Source organism: Cebus imitator, unplaced genomic scaffold (genome assembly GCF_001604975.1).
Source record: "Cebus imitator isolate Cc_AM_T3 unplaced genomic scaffold, Cebus_imitator-1.0 Scaffold30, whole genome shotgun sequence".
Taxonomy (NCBI): domain Eukaryota; kingdom Metazoa; phylum Chordata; class Mammalia; order Primates; family Cebidae; genus Cebus; species Cebus imitator.
In genome coordinates, this window is record NW_016107345.1 from 6,975,238 (window position 1) to 7,002,996 (window position 27,759).

Genomic DNA, 27,759 nt, shown 5'->3' on the forward strand with positions numbered 1-27,759 from the left:
AGAAAATATAATTGAAAGATTTCATGTTCAAAAGCATCAAAACATCAGCTATATGGTAATAAAAGTAATAAGAAATATGTAAGGATTTTTTTTTGTACTCTGCTAACTACAAAACTTAGATGATAAAAGTTAAAGGAGCCCTAAATAAGAGAGAAATATATTTTCATATTAGATGTTTCAATATTGTCAAAATATCAGTTCTCCATAAATCAATTTAAAAATTTATTATAAATCCAAATAAAAGTTCCAGAAAGTTTTTTATTTGTATAAGTAGAAAATGGGTGGAGGGGAGTTGCCAGAGGCTACTGATCTTATAATAAGTCTTTCAGCAGTGTTTGGCATTTTATACTATTCAAATGTTTTACTTTGATAAATAAACATTAATTTTTAAAGTTTTTAATATACCTTCAATTTCCCAGCTATGTGACAAGCTAGATAGCCCAGAAAAGATCCAAATATACAAAATTGAGAAACATCAGCATTTAATGAATGGATACACGACAAGATTTAATAGAGCCTAAGGATGAGTGGCAAGACATAAAAAAATCTCAGAGAATGGGTTTTCTGTAAACCAATAAAAGAGTTTGGGAAAGAATGGTCATCAATACTAAATGCTGTACAGAATCCAGTTAAGGTAAGATTTAAAAGAATCCCTTGGTAAAAAATAAAGTCATGGTAGAAATGCAAGAGAAATTACAGTGAGCTTGTGGTGAATAAGAGGTTAGGAAGTGGAAAAAGGAAGTAGAGAAAATTAAAGAAGCTTAAAATGAAACAAAAATATATTGAAGGGAAAGGTAACTATGTGATCAAAGGAAATTTTGCAGAAAATAGGTCTTTAGCATTTTTACTGATAGGAAAAACATTCTTGGGATTACTTCCCAAACTTGGCTGTGCACAATAATTACCTGAAAAACTAAAAAATTTTAGTGCCTGTATGTGATGTGGTGATAGGGATTATAAAAAAACTTTTGTACATTCCAGTCAATTTTGCTGTGAACCTAAAACTACTCATTAAAAAATATCCAGTGCCCCTCTGTACTTTAGATAAATGAAATCATTTTCTGGGGATAAGACCAAAACAGTGATAGCATTTTTTTAAGCTCCCAGGTGATTCCAATGTGTAGATAAGTCTGAGAAGCACTGCATTTTTCTAACATTTCTCACAATTACAATTATCTTGAGAATTTGTTATTGATAAAAGACATTGCTGGGTCTCATCCTCAGAGTTTCTGAATCACTAGGTCTAGGGTAGGATTCATTTGTTTGCCTTTTTTGGAAGTTCCCAAATTATGTTAATGTTACTGACTCAAAACCACACTTAGAATAACATTCTGTTCCAGAGAGGGAGATTGAAGATAAAAGAAAGATAATATACCTGAAGATCCCCAGCCATGCTGCATAAAGATGAGGTGATTTGGATGATTCCAGGGGTCTTCTAAAGTGTTTCATAAGCCTTCAAAATTTTTTCAACTTGCTGTCTTTAGCAGCCCACAGAATTCTGGCTGAGGTCTGGTAATTTGTTCGAATGCCAAGATTCTCAAGTGTGGTCCCCATTAGGAGTAGCAGCAGCTTCACCTGGGAACTTGTTAAAATGCAAATTATTAGCATACCCAAGACCCTGAGTCAGATCCTCTAGGGATGAGATGCAGCAATCTGTGTTTTGAAAGGTCCTCCAGGTGGTTTTGATACATATTAAGTTAAAAACCACTATTTCGGTAAATGGCCAAAAATTAACAGCCAGGAGGCTTGTTGTTTTCCAAAAATGCCAGCATTCATCTGCCAGTAATTTATTTTGGTGAATAAGTTAGAAAATATTCTCTAGCTTAATCTACTTTTCTCAGAGAGAGATAGTGTGTCACATTCTCATATACAGCTGATGGGACTAACTGGTAAAATATTAATATTTCTATTTTATTTTGAATTGTGTTTTAAAATTCTAGTTAGCTTCTTATAGTATTCTGTTGGATGGTTTTCTAAGGCAATTAAAACTTCCATTTGATCCCTATCAAATGTATGCACTGGCTGATAATTTTGAAAGCATATGTAAATCCCCAGTTATATTCAGTAACTGAACAATAAAACAAATGAGACACCATTGATTAATGCTGCATCTTGACAGTTTCACATTCTGGAGAAAACAAAACAAAACAAAAAACACCACAGCAACATCAACAACAATTTGTAACAAAATCCAATCCAGTTTATATCACAAAGTTATTTTCAATCACTGATAGAAATTGAATACTTTTTACAGTTTTAGCAAGAACAATGATGAAAACTTACCACAAATACCTTGTGGCTCAATAGACCCCAACCAGGTACTAGAAAGACCTCCCTAGTCTCCCAGCCACTCCCTGTAACGCTGACAAGTCATCCAACAGAGCACTCTAGAGGTATTTTATGTGTTTTTGAAAGCCGGTCTGTACATCGAATTTCCCCTGCTGGATGCTGTCTTTGCTTCTTGTGCTGTTGCTTCCACTTAGTCATCCCTAATGCCTACCAAGTCATCTGAAGAAATTTCACTTGTGCTATGATTTGTTATGGGAATATCACTGTGTACAAATGCTGTTCAAAGCTTTCAATCCCCAGGGTCTAGATAAGCATCAAGTAATCTACAAAGTTAGAGGTAAACTTTGTCCCTGAAACAATTTCACATGGTGTCTTCTTAAGTAATGTTACCAACTTCTAATCCTCAGTACTGAAAACGCAAAGGATGAGATTAGACACTATAGTACATATTTTATTCTCCTCATCCTAATGTTACCAACTTCTAATCCTCAATACTAAAAACGCAAAGGATGAGATTAGACACTATAGAATATATTTTATTCTCCTCATCCTCCTGTAACTGTTTTGTTATGTGAAATGTATTGGAACAGTTGGGCTGAGGACAACTTTATTTTTTTCAACACATCCTACATAAATGGTTTAGAACCTTGTGGAACGTGAGCAATGAAATTTTAATGTTTTGTGCTTAGTATTTGCAAGCTTGAACAAAAAACAAGCATAAAATATTCTATTAAAAAATTCTGTTAACAACATCAACCAAAACTTTTCTTCCTCTAAAAAGAGTTTGAATCTGTATGAATGGAGGCAAACAAACAAGATAACAATATGTGAAAATTTCTGTTTTCATATGCTAACGTTCTGTGTGCATATAGAATATCTGAACTATGAGCATTCAGTTGGACATGACTCTTTAAACACTGTCTAATATATACTAAGCATTAAGTATGGATCATGCATGTTCATGAAAATTACCTAATTTTATATACCAAACCCTGAGTCTGTCAGATCTACATAAAGGGGGAAAAGTTGGCCTGTCTTCTAAGGGATGTAGGTAGAGAAGTTTCATAATAAAAATTGTGAGCAAGACATATAATTTAGAAATGAGATTGCTTCCCAGAATTCTGTAGCAAAAAATATGTTATTTTCTTGTTTAAATGAATTTTGTTCCAAGTTTCTTTTCATTTGTGTATGAGAAATTCCATCTTATGATTTTTTTTCTTTTCTTGAAAAAAAGTGGTGTGTGCTGTTTTCCCACTAAAATGTCCTAAATGATTCCCAAGAAATGTTACAAAGCATAGAAAATTGGAGTAAGTTTATAGGGTAGGGTCTTTTAGTTCCCTGGATTGCAGGAGCTTCCACTTCCTCCTGGCCAACCCAGAGAATGAGGTTCTTTATGTGAGTCTCCCAGGACAGTGCACCCAACAAACAGCTTCAGGCAAACAAGTGGGTCGATTTATACCTCTGGATCTCTGAAAGGGAGTGAGGGACAGTTCCCTACGCCTTGGCAACATGTACCTTAAGTCTGGGTACTTAAGAACCACTTCTGATGGCTTCACATTTTTCATCCCATGTCTTTCTAGAATGATCTAGACCATACCCTTTTAAGCATAAACTTTTGTAAACAAAAATAGGCTATTTTCTTCTGTGGACAGAAATCCTAAACACAAGGGCAGGATTTATTCAAAACATTAAATGATAACACTTATATAATTAGGGCTGCTCTATCCAATACTTTTATAAGAAGGAAGAGTAGCTTTTCTGTGGAAGTATCCAGGATTCATTTTATTATATTTCACTGAATCTGTGTCCCTCTTGATTCCTTTAAGAGTGTCTGTGTATTTCTGATGTTGGATGACCTGGTCTTTGGATATTATCTCTCAATGAAACCAATAATATCTAAGAATTATTATGAATATTATAGTTAATTAAATGATGATATATAATTGAAAAGATTACAAATTCAAAGACATTTCATAGGTAATACGAATTAAAAAGCCACCTGTTAAATAGTGTGCTAGATTGTTGGAAAAAAAAAAAAGTCCACAATATTTTACAGCTCTTCTCATCAAGAAGTGGGAATCTCCTTCAACATCCCTGGAATGGGGATTTATCCACATTTCTTTATTTGGTTAATGGGGCATTAACAGACATGATGCAAACAGAGGCTTGAAATGTGCTTTTGCATTAAGGATGTGTCCTCTGGCTTCCTTTGCAACCCACCTGTTATATAAAGAAGTTAAGCTAGATATGAATAAATCCAAAGAAAGAAGCCTGACTTAAAAAGACTAGTGGGATATGGCTTTTTTTCCCAATAAAGTGGACTAAATCTTATAAGTAGAAATCTTATAAGTAGAAATCCACAGTTTTTAAGGGAGTTGTATAAGCATAAACTAAAAGAGACTGAGACATTCTAAAATGAAAACAGACCCTCTGTTCATAGGCAGATAGAAGCCGCAAAAGCTACTCAGCTAAAAACATGGTAATTTCATTTAGAAAAGAAAAAAATGTCCCAGAAGGCAGAGCCAAAATTCCAGAGACCAGAGAAGAACAATGGACTGGAAAGCCACTCCCAGGGAGCAGAATTTTCTCTGTCCTCAGAGTAAGGGAAACTAGAAACACATCCCTTCTAATTACTAGAATTTCTATTGACCAGTGAATACTAGATGAATTTTATTTGTTCCTTGTGGCTATTTTGACCTTTGCTCACTGTTACATGTGAGGTGAGTCTTTTTTGTTTTCAAGTCTCTGAATCAAGAGAAGCTGTATCCAAGTATCTTCACTCACATTCACAAAAGGTAAAGGATGACATCATACTGGACTTAAGCTTGATGCTATAATTGAAAGAGGCTTGTGGGAGTCCTGAGACGGTTGAGGATATTTTGTGTTTGGGGAGAAGGTAAATAACTGGAGCCAAAGAGAAGACAGTGATAAATTGTGTTGGGGAAAGAAAGGCAACATTATTTTGCAGCAACTCTCATTAAAAAATTGCATCTATTTTTCCACCCCTTGAATGTGGCCTTGGCTATGTGATTTGCTTTGGTCAGTGGAATGTTACTAATATAATAGAAGTAGAGGCTTGAAATGAGCTTGAACATTTGAACTTGGTTTCGTGTTGGTTTTGTGAGGCGAACGTGATAACCACTACACTACGGAAACCAGCTTCTTGGTGGTTTTGCAACATAGTCATGTGTAAAAGCTTTGGCTGTCCTCCTAGATGATGAAAAATATGTGGCCTATTACTACCATTCCCTCAGCCAATAGCCCGACATATGAATGAAGTCATCTGGGATAAGGCAGTCCCCAACTAATCCGATAATTGACTCAAAATGTATGAGAAGCCAGGTTCTGAACAGAACTATATAACAAAATGCTAAGCTAAACATAATCATTATTTAAGTTAATATTTTTTGGTATAGCTTATTATGCAGTAAGAATATGTATGAATAGTTTTAGCAAAATAAAATTTTATTTAGATATTTTCAGTGAAAGTTGTTTAGTTTTGTTGAGGGCTGGCAAAAACAAATGCCAGTATTCTCTGACATATTCTTTCAGGGTGAGTCTTATGGCCACAGTTCAAAATACATGTAATCCTACAATAAAAATGAAAAATAAATACAATTAGGTTGGTTTAATAGTAGAAACAACTACAGGCATTAGGCATGAGAATGCTTTTTAAGATCTCTGTATTATAACAACATAAGTATAAAACACATTAAAAAACAGAAGTCTGAGGACCAGAGCCATGAGGAAACAACTTTTAAGGGTGTAAGAATGACTGTTTGCCCTTACCTATATCAAAATAATAGATTTGTGCATCTCTAAAGGCTGGCTTTTTCACTGCATAAATATTCTGAGTATTTATGTCATTAAAGGTCCTTAAACGTATTTATTAGTTTGTTTTAATATCTACTTATTTCTCTATTCTAGTGATGTCTCATTATGTAGTTAGTAAATCTCATACTCACACATTTTATGTTGCTTTAATTTTTGCTATTTGAGTGAATTTTGCTACATAGTTTACATTGCTAGTTACTCTGTCTGTATCTATAAAAAACATTAAATTTTTGACGTGTTTTAATTTTTGACAAATGTATTTTAATTTATTCCTCTAAAAGTTACACCTGTAACTCATGAGAACTTGATTCCTTAAATCTTCATTAGCATTGAGCATACATCATTAGAAATAAAAACTTTATTATATGATAAACAAAAAAAGGTATTTTATCCTTTCTTTTATGCTTCTCTTGTGTGTTTTTGGAAATGCTTTCTTATGTTTAGTGGTTATTTTTATTCCCTCTTTGATAGTGATTCAAATTATTTTTTCATATTATTTGTACATTTTCATTGAGTATTTGATTGTTTCTTCTCATTTAAGGATCACGTTTATTGACCTAAGAATATTATTACTTAGTCATATATGTTATGGATTTCCTTAATTATTTCCCTTATTTCCTATATTATCCTGAATTTATTACTTGCTTTTAAATATCTAATATTATGAGGGTTTATGAAAAACAAAAGTTTAAAATATTTAAATTTAGTAGTCTGTTACTTCACGATTTTCTTGCTTTGAAAGACCTATTTTGTTTAGAGACTAAGTATGGGTGCTGTTTATTTTTGTTTGCTTAATGGTTCAATATCTCCATTATGCTTCCTTGAATATATTCCTCCTTTTTTTTTTTCTAACTTTATAGCTTAAGCCAATTAATTTAGCTTATTAATTTTTCTCTTTTCTTCAATAATTATAGCTATACATTTAACATGTTTAGTTGCATGCCAAGAGTTTTGAACATGTATTATTTTATTACATATTTTAAAGTATTTAAAATATTTTGTTATGGCTTTTTAGAAATAATTGAGTTATTTGCATTTCAATATGTAGAAAACATTTAAAAATATTTATTAACTTCTAATTGAGTCTCGTTTGCTCATGTACTAAGGTCTAAATGATAATGATTCTCTGTAATTTGTTGAGACTTGCTTCTTGGCCCATAATTATATTAATTTGTGTAAATAATGTTTATTTGAGAACAATGTGTGTTATCTAATTTTTGGTAAAAAGTTCTAAATAAGACCATTAAATCAAGCTTATTCATTTTGTTGTTCAAATTTTAAATAACTTTAGTAACATTCTGTCTTATATCTAATAAAAATGAAGAGATGTGAGTAAAATCCCCCATTTTGATGATGGGTTTGTCATTATAACTTTTTAACATTTGTCTCTATATTTTGAAGTTAATATTACATGCATACAAGTCTAGAGTTACTGTGTCTTGTTTAAATAGATGCTTTATCATCATAGTTACCCATTTTGTTTCTGTTGCTATTTTTTGGAGTGTTAATTTTTTTTTCCTGGTATTAATTTAGATTCCTTAGCTTTCTTGTGGTTAGCATTTTATCCATATTCACTTTCTTTCAAATTTTTGTTCATTAATTTAGGTTTATCTTTTTAAAAGAGACTATAGATACTTTAAAAATCCAATTTAACTATTTCTATCAACTGGTAAGTACAGAAGGTTTACAAATAATGTCATTTTGTTCAATGCTGTTTTGTTATAATGTTGATGACAAAAATAATGAGTTTTATTCTACATCCTTGTGCTTAAATTTGCAGTTTCCAAGAACCTATCAATGACTGATATGGGTTGGCTCTATGTCTCCACCCGAATCTCATCTTGAATTATAATCCCTATGTGTTGAGGCAGGGACCTATAATCCCCAAGTGCGGAGGGAGGGAAGTGATTGGATCATGGGGGTGGTTTCCCCTATGCTGTCCTTGTGATAGCGAGTGAGTTCTCTGGAGATCTGATGATTTTATATGCATCTGGCATGTCCCCTGCTTGTACTCGCTCTTTCCTGCCACCTTGTGGAAAAGGCGCCTGCTTCTCCTCCGCATTCCACCATGATGGTAAGTTTCCTGAAGCCTTCCTAGACGTGTGTAACTTTGAGTCGATTAAACCTCTTTCCTCTATAAATTACCCAGTTTCAGGTATTTCTTTACAGCAGTGTGAAAATGAACTAATACAATGATATTAAGTGAGGACTTAGGGAAAAAGAACATAACCTTAGAGGGATCATCTAAAGTTCAATAAAATTTGAGAGCAAATAAAGTGCTAAACATATCTGTGATTGTATTAGGAAAATAAGAGCAAACATTTAATTTGTAAATTTAAAAAGAAGTAAAATGAAAACACTAGCCAATGAAAGTATATCAGTTGTGAGAGAGAGATTAGAATTAAAATGTTTTTAAGGTCTTTGCATTGCTTAAGAGATAGAGCTAAATCAAATAATATCTATAGTTTCCAAATTAACAATATATTAACATTTAAATAAAATATAACAAGCATGCATTAATAAATTTTACATTGTAAGAGATAACTATAAGTCACATTGAATGAACTATATTTTTTCTGTTTTCACTGACAGTCTGATTTTTCTTGAATGCAAAGGATTTAAACCTCAATAATCGTGTTTCCAGGACACTCTAATTTTCGCTTCCTTTGCAAGGTGAACACTGAATTCATAATGTCATTTGGGGACTGAGGATGGTCAGAAATGCACAATTTGCAGTTGATTTAGATGATTCAAGGAGAAATATTAACAAAAGTGCAACAATAGTCTCAGAAAATGTAATTTTCAGGTAAATAGAGTAAAAGTAGACTCACAATGAGGAAAGTTGCTCCAAGCATCAGTGCTTTAATTTTAACATCAAGATCAAATGGAAACTGGATCTCGAGTTTCTCACCATTGGTTAATATTCCCCTCACAGATCCAGAGAAGTGTTTTGAAATTTTTCCAATAACCATTTCCTCATCCAGCGTCAATAACTAAAATAGAAAAATATATAATCTTAGGAGAAAAATGTACAAAATAAAAAGCTATTTCTTTACCAAATTTATTAACTAATTATGACCTTGATGAGTGATATTTATACTGATTATACCCAACAATTTATAAAATATGCAACTTGGACACATAAAACACTGGTAACATTTATAGGCAATTCCTACCTAAAAGTCGATTTTCAAATTGTATACAACTGATTATATCTATCTCTCTATGTGCCACACTTATATACACTTAATTCACATAATTTGCTTTAACTTAATACAAGAATGAATTTCATTATAAAATGAAAACCATGAGCTTCTCAGCTCATTATACAGCTTAACCAACTCTTTCATAAGTGATTGTATTTTTCTGGCTCCCTTTACTTTTTCCTCATTTCTTTTTCTGTTACTTATTTAAACCTCCTAGAGCATCATTTCTCATACCAACTAATATTAATTCCTTCAGAATAAGAGATACTCATGTAAATATAAAACCACAAACCTGGGATAAATCATACTACCTGCCTTGTAATGAATGCAATAAGGGAAAGGTAGAGTGCTACAATGCAGTAAAATTGGGAGCTCATAAGCACACTACACAAATTGTGGGGGCATGGTTTTAGAGTAAGCTGCTTGGGGACAGTGTCATTTAAGCTGAGACTTAGACCAGACAGAATTAGTGATAAGAGAAATAGGTAGACAGACAGCATTCCAGAGAAAGTTAACAACATGTGAAAAGACCCCGAGTTACGAAGGAGCACAGCTGGAGTGAAGTGAGGGAGGGAACTAATAGCAGAAAATGAGTGAGACCAGAGAGGTTAGCAGGGCTGCTCATACACAGCCTTGTAAGTAGTGCTAAGGAACAGGAAAATGAGAAATATCGAAGTGCTTTAAATATGTCCAAAGTTCTTCACCCTTTTCAGAACTCTGAACCCACCATTCCCTCTCTTTCTCAACAAAATGTCTTATCTCTTCTATTACAGAGAAAATAAAAGGTATGGAACAGGAATTTATCCTCAGACACTAGCCCTACAAACAGAATGTGTTCATACCAACATTTCCTGCCTCCTTATTGTTATGATGAATGGATCTCTATATGAGGCTAATTCTCTACATGTGTCTCAGTCTCATACCAAATAAGAAACCAGATTCATCAGCGATTAGGCCTCTGCTGTATCTCCATACTTTCTCTCTCATTTGGCTCTGTTATTTTACAATCAAAGGGATAACAACATACTTTTCAGGAAAATATCTCACCTTCCACCCTCTGTCCTCATCCAGCCAGAAACAGGATTAGGTTATTGCAGAGAGATAAGTCATACAAGTACATGATCAGTTTCTTTCTTAATTTTTTAGTTTATTTCATAACAATTTTTTTGTATTAATTTTTGAAGTGCAATGCATTCAGGTATCACTTACCCTTAATACTGAGATTTTTGTTGGTCCCTTAAATTTTCTATCTGAGATGGACACATCAATTGCCTCATTCTAGTTCTGGCCCTGTAACTAGCCACTACTTTATCTTTTCTCTTATTCACAGCCAAAAAAAAATATGAAAAGGATTGTCCACATTCATGCAAAAGATGACTTTCTTACAGAATCATGATTTCCATTTCTTGCTCCTCATACTTGAGCTTACCCAAGAGTGCTAGCTTTAAAACTGTTTTGCTTCAAACAGAAAAAATAGGCAGGGTTTTATATACATTTGACAAAATGTTGAAGATATTAGAATGAGTAGGATTTGCTGTATTATACTATGAAATATAAAATAATGCACAGAAAGCATTTTATTATTTGGTGTCAGTAAAAATTGCTTTGGATTCCAGAGTTTTATGCACAGTCTACTTTGTTACTTTGGCTTCTAACTTAAAATAGAGTCCTATATAGTCATGTTATTACTTTCCAAACTAAACATATTATTAACAATTAATTTGTAATATATTAAGTATATATATATGCAGATGCCAGTAAGAATCAGAATCACTAAAATTAATTGACATAATTCTATGAAAGGAAAGAAAATCAGTTCGTATTTTAGTTAAGCTGTATCGAAATTTCTTACTAGGTATTTTAGCTATTCAAACAACAAATGTGTTTTTGATGAAAGTTTGGGAAGTATGGTTTTGCATACCTACTATCGAGTTAAACTAACACAATATTCTCTGTTGCTTAGGAATCTTCAAATTTGAATAAACATAACAAGTTCTTTAATTTTATTAACTATATGTAATATATTTAGGAGTTAACTTCCCAAATTATTATTTGGATGTTAGCTATAATCTGAGAAGTAAATTAGTAAGCACATAAACTGGGAGCTAATAAGCAGACTACACAAATTGTGGGGGCATGGTTTTAGAGTAAGCTGCTTGGGGACAGCATCATTTAAAAATTTTTAAAATTATATTAATTTTTATATTAATTTTAAAAATTACATTGTATTTTGAAGTTTTATAAAAAGCAAAAACTCTGTTAATGAACATTAAAATATTATGTATAATTAGTACCAGATTAGGTCATTGTACATTGAAATAAAGTTTAATTTTTTCTTTCAATATTCCTTGAGATACTAAACACCAAAGCTTTGGCACCTTTAAAACTTGCCTTATAAGCTACATAAACTTCTAGAGCTTTTAAATAAGGACACAACGACTTAGTAATCCAATATTTTAAAAAAGCAAATAGTTACAGTATTTTCATAATAATATTCCTTTATTTTTCTTTAATCATATTCAATAATTATATGTATTGTGAAAAAACTAATAACTAATTTTAATATGATGTTAAAACATTATTAATTACTTACATTAAAATTTAGATCCCTGAGACAGCTGAAGACCAACCATGGCCCTTTAATTTTCATTACCTCCTCCTTATTCTCATTTTTTATTTTGAATTTTGGCAAGAATGGGTGAAAGTATTGATAAACATATCCAATTGTTTCGCCAGGGGGAGCTTCAACTTTTAGCTACAAAAGATTGAAAAATATAATATTGATCCACCAGATATGTTAGATTTGTTAGTAATACTTTATTTACTTCTGTACTACCTTTCAAATGAGCTTAATGTATATTTATACAGAACTTTCTGTATTTAAGGGATGCTTCATGCTTGAGAATAAACATAAAAGTGAGAAGACCAGGATTTAGATGTTAAAGCCCCGTGAGCTAAGACCTGACTTCACTGCTTGCCAACTGCTTGAAATGTGGACAAGTCACTAAAATCTCTGAAATTTACTTTCATTTGCAAAAGAGGGATAACAACAATCTCTGTTATAGGCATTTATGAAGATACTTTTTAAATTCCCATGCACATGAAATATAATTTAAGCCTAATTACATCCCAAACTGCTTATTACTCAATGTGCCAAACACTTTCATAACTCTTTGCCACGGCAAATATAAATTTATTGAAATTTTTTATCCCAATTTTCATTTAAAGCTCAATTAATTAGACTCAATAGAGAGTTGTTGAATAAATTATGGCATATTCATATAATGGGTTATTATCCTGCCATTTAAAGGAACAAATAAACTCTAAACATAGATGTAATCCTCAAGTTATAATGTTAAAAAAAAGTTGAAGAATATGCTACTGTGTTAAAACACACACATACACACACATAGCATAAAACATACATGTTAAAACACACACATACATAAAACATACATAAGCATGTTATGTTTATGTAATATACAAATATTCACAAAGTAACTGTGGAAAAATACGTAAGAAACTTATAATAGTAGTTGTATCTAAAAAGGGATGTAGGAGCCTAGGAAGCAAGCATTTGAGAGAAATTGTTTCTCCTGAATATACTTCCATTCTATTCTGTACTTTTCTTTTCTGAAAAGCACAGAATTCTGACTTTCTCTTTTTGCTTTCCTTCCCTCCCTCCCTCCCTCTTTCCTTTCCCCTTTCCTTTCATTTTTCTTACCCTGTATAAGTATTACTCATTAAATGGCAAAGACTGCTAAGTCAAGATGATGGTAATGGTGGTACGGCTTGTAAACATCCCCAAAACTCTCATGGAAAAGAAGAAAATAAGTATGCTAGCAAAACAAAACAAAACTGTCAAATTATTTAGACAAAATTAGACGGAAAAACAAAGCCTCAAGTCTCAAAATGTAAGTAGATGCAGTGAAACACATGAGAAGAACAAGATGTTTCTGAGATTTCCAGAATCCAGACAGTAAATACATACATTCATAAAGTTATGCATACAAATAAAAAGCATATAGATGGCAAAGGAAGAAGTAAAATCTGTATTTTTATATCTATAATTGTAGGAAACTTTAGTGACTTTACAAAAAAGCTACTAAAATTTATAAGTGATTTTTGTCAAGGTCAGAGTAAAGTGTCAGTGTACACAGAGCAATAATTTTCTATATACTATATACAAGCAACAAAAATGGAGAGTTTAAATTAAAAATACTATTTATAATTATATCTAAAAATATAAAATAATTAAATTTATTTGTAATATAATATTTGTAAGACCTAAGTACTGAAAATGACTATTACTGGGAGTTATTAAATAGAAGGAGAAATATACCATAGTCATTGAGCAGAAGATTCAATATTAATAAGGTATCAGTTCTTTTCAAATTAATTCATTGATTAAATACCCTCAATATCTCAGCAGGATTTTGAATATGATAATTTCGTTTTTGTAAATTTACATGAAAATGTGAAGGACCTAAGAGAGCCAAAAAAGGTTTAACAAAAGCAAAACAAAATAAGAAGGCTTGTATTACCTGATATTACGACTTACTCTACAGCTGGTACTATGCCAATATTATATAGTCCTGATGATCCTGGCTCTGTGTATGTATAGATATTTGTATGTATATACACAGGCAGAATAATGGAAGATAATAGACTATAGAAATAAGCAAATATATACATTGGCAATTCATTTTGAGAAATGTTGCCAAAACAATCCAGTAGAAAAACAATAGTCTTTACAAATCATGGTGTTTAAACAATGAAATATTAAAGTCAGAAAAAATGGGTCTCAACACTTGATTTAAATATAGAGTTTCCATAGTAAACATGAGATAGAGTCTTTGCCACTTTGCAATAGGCAAATATTTCTTAGGTCACAAAAAGCCTTGGATGGATGGTTAGATAGTTTAGAAGAGAAAACATCTAAAGAGCTTATGACCTCCATTGCCTGGAAAAAATTTGCAATGTTGTGCATGATTTTCACCCTATAGGTATGTGGTACAAAAATTCAATTCTCTTTCTGACGTTTTTCATTCTAGACAATTCTTTGCAGCCAATCACAATGTTTAGACTTTATCATACTGTCCAGCAGTGAGGCTTTTTTGGATATGATGATATATTTACTTACCTTTTGTAGGCAGCATCTACTCCAGCAACAGCTACATTTCAGAGCCTTATGCAGAGCAAGTATATCTCTACCTACATTATCATAAATTGTCATAGTAAAAGGCCTTGAAAATCCACAAAGGTGTCGAAGGAAGCAATTATTTCTCTCTTCTGCAAAATAAATTCTTTGTCCTTGATTGTTCAAGATTTCATATGTTTTACTAGTTTCAAATTTTCTGAGGGCTAGAGAATAAATAATATATTAATTTGTTAGTAATACTGATGTAAGATGTATTTAAACAGGTATCAAATTACCTTCCAATATGGAAATTATATTGGATAATAAACTGCTTGAATTTAGTTAACTAATTTTCACTGGTATCTTTGTCTTCTTATGTATAAAAAGGAGAGATAGGCTAGCTACTCTCTGGCTCTGTTTACTGCTCAAATTCTATGCATAGCCTTTTGGTATCCTCTTTGAACTTCAGGAAAGTTAACCCATTATGTTTTAAGTCATGTTTAATTTTATTCTTCATGTTTTCCTTATTGCAAAATTTTAAAAAGATTTCATTAGAACTCCATTCTGGATAGTAGAAATTAAAAAAATTGTATTTATGCTAAATTGAGGGAAGTAGGATGCACTCTCATATATTGTTTATATAATATTCAAATGTACTCCTTTTGCAAGTAAATACAAATATTACTATCTTTTGTTTCAATAATTTTCCTTCTGTTATTATACAAACAAAACAATTTTAAAACTTAAAAAAGAAAGTTTTAGGCATCAAATATTCACTACTGCACCATTTGGAACAGAAAAAATAAAGTGAAAACAAAGTATCCAATTAGAGATAATACATAGTGTCCTACATTTAAGATTACTATGTAGCTCTTTAAAATGCTGGGTTTTTATGATAAAGAAATCGTAACATTAAGTGACTAAGTATGACAAATTGAGTGGACAATAATTAAAATTGATTTTTAAAAACTCTAATAAAATAATAATTTTAAAAACCTCTTCAGAGGACATGTAGTTATGCATATATGATTTTTATCTCAGTGTTATTTTTCAAATGAGTATATACTTATTTTTCAAATGAGTATATGTTACTCTAACATACATTAAACATTCTGTTTTAAGGCTAAAGTTTGAAACAGGTTGAGTATAGAATTTCTTCATTTTTAATGATTCTGTGGGCAATGAACATAATTACGTTTCTATCTTGTGTCAACATATATCAAAGGTACACATTTTCATTTGATATTGAAGACTAAATCATGATTTATAAGTTAGTAAAACAATTTTCTAACTGCTTTAAAAATCAATTTTTTAGTAGAAATTACATATGCGTGGCACAAATTTTAAAAATACAAATGGGAGTATAAAATTAAAAATAATTTCTTCTTCCAGCCCTATCCTATCCCCATCTTTTCCCATTTCATATGCATCCTTTCAGAGATATACCAAGCATATAAAAAACTACAAATATTTTAAACACACACACACACACACATATACACACTCCTAACTATATGCTCTACTTTGTAATTATTGTTTACACTTAATATACTCTGAAGATATTCTTGGCATATCTGTAGAGCTAATTCTTTGAAATAACTCGAGATGTTAAATTATATGAAAGTGTCTCCATTTAGAATGGTAGTTCTCAAATTTAAGCCTGTATCAGTATCTCCTGAAGGGCATTATAAAGCAAATTATTGACCCCCGCCTGTGGATTTTCTGAATTAACACTGGGTTTGTAATGGAGCTTGAGAATTTGCATTTCTTTATTATTATTATTTATTTTTATTGTACTTAGGGCTCTGGGGTACATGTGCACTTCCTGCATCCTGCAGGACTGTTGCATAGGTACATACATGCCACGCTGGCTTGCTGTCTCCATCCCCCCGGCCACCGCACCAGTCGCCTACATCTATTTCTCCCAGTGTTATCCTTCCCCATCCTCCCCCACCAATCCTCCCACTGCTGTCCCTTCTCTCCCCTCCCCTCCACCCTCCACTTAGCCCTGTGAGGGTTGTTCCCTTCCCTGTGCCCAAGTGTTCTCATTGTTCATCACCTACCTATGAGTGAAAACATGAGGTGTTTGGTTTTCTGTTCTTGTGTCAGTTTGCTGAGAATGATGGTTTCTAGATTTGTCCATGTCTCTACAAAGGACAAGAACTTGTCGTTTTTTATGGCTGCATAGTATTCTATGGTGTATATGTGCCACATTTTCTTTGTCCAGTCTATATGTGCCACATTTTCTTTGTCCAGTCTATCATTGATGGACATCTGGGTTGGTTCCAGGTCTTTGCTATCATAAACAGCACTGCAATGAACATATGTGTGCATGTGTCTTTATAATATAACAATTTATAATCCCTTGGGTATATACCCAGTAATGGGATTGCTGGGTCAAATGGAATTTCTATTTCTAGATCCTTGAGGAATGGCCACACTGTCTTCCACAATGGTTAAACTAATTTACACTCCCACCGGCAGTGTAAAAGTGTTCCTTTTTCTCCACATCCTCTCCAGCATCTGTTGTCTCCAGATTTTTTAATGATCGCCATTCTAACTGGCATGCGATAGTATTTCAATGTGGTTTTGATTTGCATTTCTAACATGTTCCCAGGTGATGCTGATGCTGCTGTTCTATGTTCAGGTGGGACCATACCTGGAGAATCACTGGTTTGGAGAAATTGTTCCCTATTCATGGCTGTTTAGATTCCCAATATTTTTGATATTTTTGTGACTTCTTAAATTATGGGTTACTGTGGTTGTTTCTCTCCTTTGAATTTCCATGATTAGTTTTTACCAGTCTCATTATTTTATGACTCCATACTTTATTCAAACATTGTCTTATTTTGTGTTGCTATATACATGACTCCATATTTTATTCAAGCATTGTCTTATTTTGTGTTGCTATAGCAGAAAATCATACACTGGATAATTTATTTAAAAAACAGATTTACTTCTCACAGTTCTAGAGGTTTGGAAGTCCAAGGCTGAGGGGCTGGCATCTGGCAAGGGCCTCCTTACTGCATCATAATATGATGGAAGGTGTCATATGGTGAGAGAACATACAAGAGAAGGAAGGAAGGAGTCCAAACTCATCCTTTTATCAGGAATCCACTCCTTCAATAATAAACATACTCCTGCCATAATGGCAACAATCTATACATGGAGGAAGAGCCTCATGACCTAATCACTTCTTAAAGGTCCCACATCACAACACTATTGCATTGAGAATTAAGTTTTCAGCACATGAAGTTTGGGGGAACGCATTCAAACCACAGCATTCCATCTCTGGCCACCAAAATTTACATTCTTCTCACATGCAAAATACATTCATTCCACCCCTTAGCCTCAAATTTTGAACTCATTCAAGTAACAACTTAAAAGGTCAAAGTCCAGAGTCTTATCTGAATCAGACATTGGTGGGACTTCGGGCATAATTTGTCCCAAGGCAAATTCTTCTCCAGCTACTAGTCTATGAAATTATCTACTTCCAAAACACAGTGGTAGAATAGGCAAAGGACAAACATTTCCCTTTCAAAAGGAAGAAATAGGTAAGAAAAAAAGAAGTAACCAGTCTCAAGTAAGTCCAAAGTCCAATAGGAAAAGTAACATTAAGTCTTAAAGCAGGAGAATACTCTCCTTTGATTCTATGTCTTGCGTCCTGGGCATAACTCAGGATGGGGAGGTTTGAACCTTAAGGCCTCAGGCAGCTCTATCCCTATGGCTTTCCTGGTTTCAGTCCACTCTCTAGCTCTCATGAGTTGGAGTCTCATGCCTGCACCTTTCTCAGGCTGGAGTTGCTTGCTAGTGGCCCTACAGTTCTGTAGTCTCCAGAGCCATCCCACTTTGACTACTCCCTTGGCATTGCCCTAGTGCAGGCTTTCTATAGTGACTCTGCTCCTGTAACAGGCCTCTGTCTGGGCCCCAGGTTGTCTCTGACATTATTTGAAATCTACATGGAAGCTTCCATGGCCCCACAGCTCATGCACTCTGCACATCTGAAGATTAAGCACCATTTGGATGTCACCAATACTTACCACTTATGCCCTCTGGAGTTGCAGCATGAATTGCACTTGGGCCTGCATGAGCCATGGCAAAGGAGTACTGCAGTGAAGGGCAGGGACTAGAGAACCAAGACAGCCCTGAGCAGTGAGCTTGTGGAGTGTTGTTTGGATCCATCTTCCAAAAACATTTGGCCCTCCTGGAACTCTGGGCCTGTGATGGAAAGGGAAGCCTCAAAGCTCTCAGAAATGCCCTAAAGGCCATTCTCCCATTGTCTTGATGAATAGTACCTGGCTCCCTTCTATTTATACTCATCTCCTTAGCAAACCACTGCTTGGCCACACTTTTGGTTTGCTCTCCTAAACATACCTTTTTACTCTTTACACAGCTACTCTGTGAAGTCTCCAAAATTTTTCCATTCTATTTCTCTTTTAATTATAAATTCCATTTTAAGTCATTTCTATCCTCTTGCATCTTACTATAAGTGGTTAAAACTAATCATGCAGCTCCTTCAGTATTTTGCTTAGAAATTTCTTCTGCTAGACATCCCCATTCATTACTCTTAAATTCTGCCTTCCCTAAAGCTCAAGGGCATGGACACGACTCTGCCAAGTTCTCTGCAGTTGTATAATAAGCTTTGCCTTCACCCCAATTTTCAATACCTTGTTTCTCATTTGTATCTACGACTCATCAGAATTGCCTTTACTGTATATCTTTCTACTAATCTTCTGATCACAGTCACTTAAGTAATTTCTAAGAAGTCTCAGACTTCCTTATAGCTATTTTCTTTTCCATTGATGGTAATCTAGGCTTTTTCTAGCTTGCTTCTACAAACTCTTCCAGCCTCTACCCATGACTCAGTTCCAAAGCTGCTTCCACATCCCAGGTATTTACTATAGCAACAACACTACTTCTCAATTTTCTGTTGTTGTTTGGTATTTCTATAAAATAATTCTACAGACTGAGTAATATAAAAAGAAGAGAGATTTATTTCTCAAAGTTCTGGAGGAGGGGAAGTCCAAGAAGGTGGGGCTGGCAACTGGTGAGAGCCTTCCTGCTGCATGGTATCACAAGGGAAGGCATCACACGGTAAAATGAATAAGAGAGAGGGGGAGGAAGAAGATCAGACTCATCTTTTTATCAGGAGTCCACACTCGAAATAACTAACCCACTCCTGAGATAAAGGCATTACTTGATACATAAGGGCAGAGCCCTTGTGACCTAATCACCTCTTAAAGGTCCAACCTGTCAACACTATTACATTGATGATTAAGTTTCTAACACTTGAGCTTTGGTGAACAGATTCAAACCACATAAAATACATTAATTCCCCACACTTCAGAGGAAGCTCTTCAGTGCAACCCTGAATCTGATTCTTCCTTGATTCCCTCAAAATGGCTAGTATATATCTTGTTTATTGTAATTACATATGGTGTTTCTGTAGTAAATATTCTTGCATAAAATAAAGCAATTTAGTATAATTCAGCAAGGAAAAAAAAAGAAAGCATTCCTTTATAATATGCCTAAATGGAAGCGCTTTTACAAGTTAAATAAATTATAAACACCCATTTTAGTTTTAGAATCTCTAATGCATAAGGAAGGTGATGATAATACTATTTTTTTGTAACTAGACACTCATTTCCATCCATGTTAGATTCACCCACATAAAAGAAATACTTGGGCCAGTCACAGTGGCTCATGCCTGTAATCCCAGCACTTTGGGAGGCCAACGCAGGTGGATCACCTGAGGTCAGGAGTTTGAGGCCAGCCTAGCCAACGTGGTGAAACCCCATCTCTAAGAAATACAAAAATTAGCCAGGTGTGGTGGCATGTACCTGTAATTCCAGCTACTTGGGGGGCTGAGGCAGGATAATCGCTTGAAGCCAAGAGGTGGAGGTTGCAGTGCGCCAAGATTGTGCCACTGCACTCCAGTCTGGGCAACAGAATGAGACTCCATCTCAGGGCAAAAANAAAAAAAAAAAAAAAGAAAAGAAAAGAAAAGAAAAAGAAATATTTGTACTAAGTTGAGATACAGGTCAAGTTCTAAAGAACAGTTTAATTTTCCAGAATTGGGAGCACAGCTGGACTATCCAGAAACGTACCTGCATTCTGCTTCTATTAGCAAAATTTCTGAAGAATTTGGAATTAATTTTTCTCTGAAATACCTGTATTTGAGGAAATCAGGGTGGGAAAACCATTTCAGGAGCCATACCTATGTTTAGTATACCAGAATTGCAGATCAGAATTTTCAGGAATAATTCTGCAGCCAGTATCTTTTTCCTTTCTCATGAGAAGATTATTGCTGCATTTACCTGCTTATTATCTAAGGACCTTCTATAAATTCTCTTCATGTTTGCAAGGTTTAGTTTTCCTCATACTTAAGAAGCACTTTAATTTATGGGGGTTGATCTAACTGCAACAAAACAAGTCATGGCTTAAATAATTAATATATCATTGTGTTTGGTACATACCTCCCAGAGGGTCAAAATGTTGACACACTATTAAGTGATTTATCTATTAGAATAAAAATAAAGAAGGTGGTTATGAAGTATTCAAACTACATTTAAAGTACTTATCAACACATAACTTAATATTTACATTTGATATGTTTAAAGTAATTGATTCATTGTCAACATCTCTGATTTTTTGTCACTTGTATATTATAGCAGTCTAAAACTAAATTTTATTTTACTTCACCATGGAAACAGGCAAATGCAAAATTATTATTACAGTCTATAAGGTGTTTTGTCTTTTCTCTATTGTTAGCATATTCAATAATTTGGTTAACGAAAAATTTAAAATACATATCAGAAATATTTTTGAAATTCAGAGACTATCTATACTATCATTTGAATAAATATTTTAATATAGTTTTTACCCAAATGCTAAACGGTTTTGTTATGTTTATATCATAATTTGTGACAAGTTTAAAATAAACACTGAAAATGTACACAACCTTTTCAATAAGCCACATATATACTATTTTATTTTTAAAGTATTACAAAATAAAATATGGCCAATGATTATAGGCAACTAAATTGTCAAAGTTAATTATTCAAGAGACAATATCACAGGAAACTAAATCAGAACTGACAGCATAAACCTAAATTTTATTCAGTCTAGTACAGAATAAGAGATATTTTCCTAATATTACTGTTTATATTTTACATTTTCATACCAGGCTTCTCATACACAAACAGTAGATGAAGTAAAGATTCTTGAGATTAATATAAACTACATTCGGAAAATCCAATTTTCTATTTTAAAAGTAGGCATTTATTTTTAAGTGGGTGCCTAGGAAATAAATTCGTAAGTAACAATACTATAATATGTAAAGTCTAAGTTTACTATCTCAATCAAAAATGAAAATAAAAATGTATATGTAAATAAAATAGAAAAATCTTAAATTCACAGTATTTTAATCCACAGTCAAAAGTTTTTATAAGAAATTATATTCTGAAACTATCTCAATTCATAATATTATAGATCAAATAAGTTAAGAAACACATTGCTATACCTGATGCAAACACTCCAATCCAGGTGGACAGCTGGTTATCGTCCCTGGTGTAGACAACCAGGGTCGGAGATCATAAATAGCCATAATCTAAATTATGTAAGTGCTTTAGAATGAGACAAATTGAAAATATTTAGTCTTTTATGTTTAACATCTAACATCATCAAAACATATTAACCTGGTTAGAAACAGGAATCTACAACTACAGGCTTAGCTCTTCTACATTTAATGGTGTAAACAACATTCATATTTTATTTTGTAAGTTGTTTTTAATATTTGTGGTTTTATAAGTCTGTCTCTCATCAAATACCAAAAAAGAATTTCAGGAATACAAGTACCAGTTAATGCAGATTGTTATTCCCATGTGACCTTAATCTATTTAAACAAAATTAAGTAAGGACAAGATAAATCATCTTAAAATGAGGTTTGAGTAGATATCTATCTCCAGCACCATGATTCTAACAAAATTAGAACAAATCTTTGTGGAGGCAAATTTTCTAATTGGCCCTAATTAGGGTTTTATGATTCTCTGTATTTTCCTTAGGTTGCTCAGAATAAAACTTGGAAAATAAATTAATCTACAAACCCTGTTTCCAGCTCAAAGTTTAAGAGGAGGATTAACAGTGCCCACAAATACACTGAAAATATTGCAGAATTTACTCACATTATTTTGTGGCAAATATTGTATGATCTACTCTCAAACAGATACAAGAAAAAAGTTAAACATATAACAAAAAGGCCACAACATATAGGCAAGAGATAAATATTAATAATGACAAAGAAGAAAACATACTTTTGAAAAATGTTTACTGCTAAAAACAAGAGTAAATTTTAAATAGCAGGTTTGCATTCCAAAGATACTGACTATGAAATAAGAGGTGAGGTAAAGAGAAGTAAAGAAACAATCCTAGCAAAAGAGAGGACCATACATACTTGAGTTGCTATTATTGCTATTTTAGTTTAGATGGGTCAGATAGCAACTATGTGTTTGAATTTTTGAGAAACTGCTAAATGTTTTCCAAAGTGGCTACTCCATTTTACAAGTTCTAATGTTCAAGAAGAATGTTGGGGACTTTAGTTAGCAATATGTATTGTATATTTAAAAGCAGGTAGAATAGAGGATTTGAAATATTTCCTACATAAAGAAATGATAAATACTCAGGGTGATGGATAATTCCAAATGCCCTGGACTTTATCATTACACATTCTCTGCAATTAACAAACACTCACATGTACCACCTGAATATGTAAAATATTATATATCAAATAAATCAACACAAATGTATTGTGTTCCAATTTCTGGTGGTCAGAAGTCTGCAACGGGTCTTCAGGGTTGTGTTTTTGTTGAAGGCTATAGGAATTATATTTTTCTTTCTCTTTTGTTTTACCTTCTGACCTTGTATTCTCTCATTAGGAGTATTGTAATTACATTTGGTCCACACAGATAACAGAATAATTGGCTGTGTTAAAGGATCTTAAGATCCTTAATGTAATTATATTTGAAAAATGCTTCTTTTCATCTAGGTTATACATCTACTGGTTCTTTGGATTATGATACCGGTATGTTGGGGAACCACTGCTCTGTTTACAATAGTTCTCTCTCAGTTCCCCAAAGGAATATCTATCCCACAGGCAAAGTATGTAAATCCCATATCAAATCTCCAAAAGCTCAACACATTAAATTACCTCACCATAAATAAACTTCATCAGCTTAAATATCCAAAAATCTCACCATGTAAATCTGGTATTGGTTGTGACTATGGGTATGATCCATTATGGGTAAAAATTTCTCTTCAAACTTTGACTTGTAAAACAAGAGTACATTTTACTCTTTTCATAACGCAATAGTAGGACAGAGATAGTTTCCCTGTTAGAGGCATTTCTGTTCAAAGAGGGAGAAGATAGAATCAAAAAAAGAATCATCAACGCAAATAATTTTGAAATCCAGCATGTGAGGCTCCACTACATTTTGGCACCTTGAAATAATCCTCAGTGGCTGTCAGTTTTACCTTCTGGCTTCAGGATTCTTCCCTCTTGTCCTGCAGCTCTGCCCTCAGAATAATTCTTCATTTTTCTTAAGGGGAAGCACATGTTTTCAGCTAAGTAATATTATTAGGCAGTTTTCATTTGCAATTCTAGTGAATTTCTTTTATTTATTCCTTTCCCTGTCATTTGTTCCTCCATTGATATTGCCTAAACTCTTCAGAGTCCTTTGTGTGATTGAATACTATGAAATGTTGCTACTTCAGAAACATTAGCAAAAGGCTGTCAGGTCACTCGCTTTACCTTCTCTTCAGAGTACAAGAGCTCAATTTCCTGACATTGAATGTGCTAATTTTAGCGTCGTGGGAATTTGGTAAGATGAAAATCTTCTAAATCATCAAGTCCTGATTCCTTTTTGCTAAAAGTTCTCTCAATATTTTTTTTCTCTCTCTTGTTTTCCCACATTGTACCATAAACAAAAGGAATTTCAACACTTTTCTTGGAATCTCAAATAAAATTCCAAGTTCATGGTTTATAAATTTATCTCTCAAAATAACATTGTAGCACTGTTCGGTTAAGCATTCTATCATAATACAGGAAAAATACAGTTTCTTCATGTTTCCTATTACTTCTTCATTTCCTTCTGAGCCCTCACATACAGTACTGTTAATATTTCCACTAACAGTCTTTTAAAGTAATCCAGGATTTTTCTATTATGCTTCTCAAAGTTCTTCCAGCTTTAACTCATTACACAATTCCAAAGCCACTTATGTATTTTTAGGTGCTTGCTATAGCAATCAATGTCCCACTTTCAAGTACGTACCAAAATCTGTATTAATTTCCTGTTGCTGCTATAACATATCACAATATACTTGGTGGCTTAAAACAATACATATATGATATTAGAGTAATGAAATTAAGAATTCTAAATTGAATCAGCAGGACTCTCTTCTTTGTAAGGGCTCTAAGGAAAGAAAAAACATGTATTGTTTCAGGTTTGTTTTGTTTTATTTTTTTCTGGCCTTACCCATCTTCCAGAGGCTGCCTGCATCCCTTGGTTTGTGGACCCCTTCCTCCATCTTCAAAGTCAGCAGCATAGCATCTACTTCCATCTTTTACTTTTTGCCTTCTTCCTATGAGGACACCTGTGATTATATTAAGGCCTCACAGATAATACAAGAAAATTCTCCATCCTAGGAGCCTAAACTTAAATCATGTACACACAGTCACTTTTGCCATTTAGGGCAATGTTATTATAGCTTTGGGGGATTAGGATATGCACATCCTTGCGAGTCATTATTCTATCAATCACATTATGGCTACTGTGACTTCAAGGTAGTTGATTTTCAAGGTTTCTGTGATGCTGAGGAGAAGGTGATAGAAACAGGGTAAGTTAAAATGTCACAAAGCTCACTCTTCTTATTGAAATTTTCCAATTTTTCTTGAATAAATGCTCTTCAGATTGTTGCAAGTCTTGGGTTAATTTTCCAAGTTCTGAAAATTGATTTGACAGGTTTTACCAGTGTTCTGATTGCTTTTATTGAGAAGCAGATTTTCAGACACTCTTACTCTAAATTTGTATGTAAAATAATCAACACATGTAAGGAGACTATTAGTAGGAAACAAATCAAAATATAGCATTTGTGTGCACTGGTAAGTATAAAAACATATAAATGACAAATACACTTTTAAAAAATTCCAATTACCTATTTATCAATTTTTCTATATTTTCTATAAGTATATTGGTTTTATACAGTGTAATATTATATGTTGTTGTATATGTACATATAAATACATGTTTTTAATATTTGCTAAGTAATGCTTTGTTGATTTTTTTAACACAACACCAAACAAAAAGATGAAAAGCAATCATGCTGAATAAACTGGTTATCTTTCAATTTTTTTTTCAAAAAATCTCAACTTTAAATCGTTGCTCTATTATTGATTATCTCTAGTTTAATAAAGCAATATATTGATACTGGTGAACATAAAATACAAACAATTTTTAAACACTGTCACAATTTACTTTCTATAACAGGAATCTTCAAACAACAGTGATGACCATACAATTAAATAAAATGGATGATTTATCTGAATCCTTAGAGAGAATAGGTATATTGTATTATGCTTCAGCCAAATTAAAGGTTTATTAATTCTGGAGGAAAATTCTGGCTTAATTCATGGAATCTCATACATAAAAAAAAGATTTGTAGTTAGTTTAGTGTGGGACCTTATAGATTATTCCTAGTTCAACTCTCATCTCAGTTTAATAGGTCAAAAAGATGGGCCTTAGATATGTTGTGTGGTCATTTAGATTTACTAATGAAAGAGCTAAAAAGAGAACCCAGATATCCCAAAGAGAAACAGCAGAAGGAACTGTGATGGGTCATGGAAGGAGAGCGGGGAGTATAGATGGAGAAAGTGCATCAGGGCAGGAAACAAGAGGCCTGTACATACATATTTTACACAAACGTTTAATTATAAATCAGAAGAAAGATGGGGTTGAAGGCTTTTTTATTCTGCATCTATGTTGTTTATTTCTGTGTTCCCTAGACACAAACATAAATGTCTGCTTCCTACTTTGTATACTGAAGATCTATGAGGGTCTCTCAGATTTTTAGTATACTAAACCCAGAAACCTGGGCATATTCTATAAAAAGAGAGCAGGATTTTATCTCATATTAGATAAGTAGCAATGAAGCATCAGAGAAGTTATAGATCCTTTTGCCAGAAGACTACCATTTCTTGGTGCGAGCTATAAAATCTCAATTAGATCAGCAATGAAAAGCACTATATACATAAACAAAGGGGAGTTGTCAGTTATGGACATCAACATTTGAAACAGAATAGTTTCTGGAAACTACATGTGGAATGGCTACCTGACAGGTAAGTTGAAACGGTTTGGTTCTGTGTGGCCCACAACCCACTGTCTCTCAAAGTTGCTGTTAGGAAGAATCTAAGATAGGCAGATCCAAGCAGCCTCAACAAAAAACATTCCATTCAGAATTTTGAAGGTAATTAGTTCTATGAATACATGCATGTGTTTATAAGTCATTTGCTTCTGAAAGCAGGGAATGGGTGTGACACACAATTCTTAGGTCAGTGTAAATGGGGACCTCTGGGCCAAATCAGATCAGAATAGGTGAGGGCTTAGCCAGAAAAAATAGTTTGCATCTTTTTTTTTAATTTAAGAGACATTAGCTAAGCTGCACTTTCAGTGTCCTGTCTTTGCTCATTCTTGGCTCTTTTAAGACAGCTACAGCATTGTGTATTTATCTTATTTGCCTGGCCCCAGCAGGCAGTTGAGTCATGAGCCCTGGTTAGCAGATTCAGTTCTGATCAATATGAGTCATAAAACAAAGCTCTCAGAGACATACAAACACAGAGATATAAGACGTCTCCTTTAATCTTCTATTGGCATCAGGGTTACCTTGTTCTGCCCATTCTGGCTGGCACCCCAATGAGGAGTTTCTCTGAGATAACCTCATTCACATTGTTCATGCCTAGAAGTCAGAGTGTAATCTGGCATGAGTAATATTGAACAAGAAAACAAGCAGGAATCTGCAGAAATTGCTTAAGAACTCAAGTCTCCAGGGTGTATATGTTAGATTTTTGAGTCACAGATTAGAAAACTGGCCAATGAATGTAGCTGATGCAAATCCCACACAAAGTGGTTTTTTTTTTTTAATTTTTTTTCTTTATTTCTTATTTATGTAAATTGTAACTCCTTTTTCTCCACTCACCTAGCCTGCAGGTGGCTGAAATTCCTGATAAATATAGAGGACAGG

At 33.4% G+C, this 27,759-nt stretch overlaps 2 protein-coding genes across 2 annotated transcripts in view; both read right to left on the minus strand.

The window, feature by feature from the left end:
• Positions 1 to 5,680: 5,680 nt before the first annotated feature.
• Positions 5,681 to 24,643, minus strand: LOC108300855 (phospholipid scramblase 1-like). The gene is made up of 6 exons (XM_037736844.1): positions 21,992 to 24,643; positions 20,946 to 20,988; positions 14,473 to 14,693; positions 11,923 to 12,084; positions 8,955 to 9,116; positions 5,681 to 5,879 (listed from the first exon to the last, which is right to left on the minus strand). Exons 1-6 carry the CDS (start codon positions 22,073 to 22,075, stop codon positions 5,850 to 5,852), a joined length of 702 nt encoding a protein of 233 aa, XP_037592772.1. The 5' UTR covers positions 22,076 to 24,643; the 3' UTR covers positions 5,681 to 5,849.
• A 29-nt stretch (positions 24,644 to 24,672) lies between these two features.
• LOC108300760 (phospholipid scramblase 2-like) overlaps positions 24,673 to 27,759 on the minus strand; it is a 37,643-nt gene continuing 34,556 nt past the window's right edge. Inside the window, exon 9 of the mRNA XM_037736882.1 lies at positions 24,673 to 25,104. The gene's annotated coding sequence lies outside the window, so the exon portion shown is untranslated. The remainder of the gene's footprint in view (positions 25,105 to 27,759) is intronic.

Bases quoted from the DNA above. Each gene is read 5' to 3' on its own strand.
- LOC108300855 (XM_037736844.1), bottom strand. From the start codon at position 22,075: ATGGCTATTTATGATCTCCGACCCTGGTTGTCTACACCAGGGACGATA. The intron at 20,989-21,991 runs GTATAGCAATGT...TTATTCTAATAG, and splicing joins GATTGGAGTGTTTGCATCAG to ATAAATCACTTAATAGTGTG. The intron at 9,117-11,922 runs GTAAGTAATTAA...TTTCTATTTTAG, and splicing joins TCAGGGATCTAAATTTTAAT to TTATTGACGCTGGATGAGGA.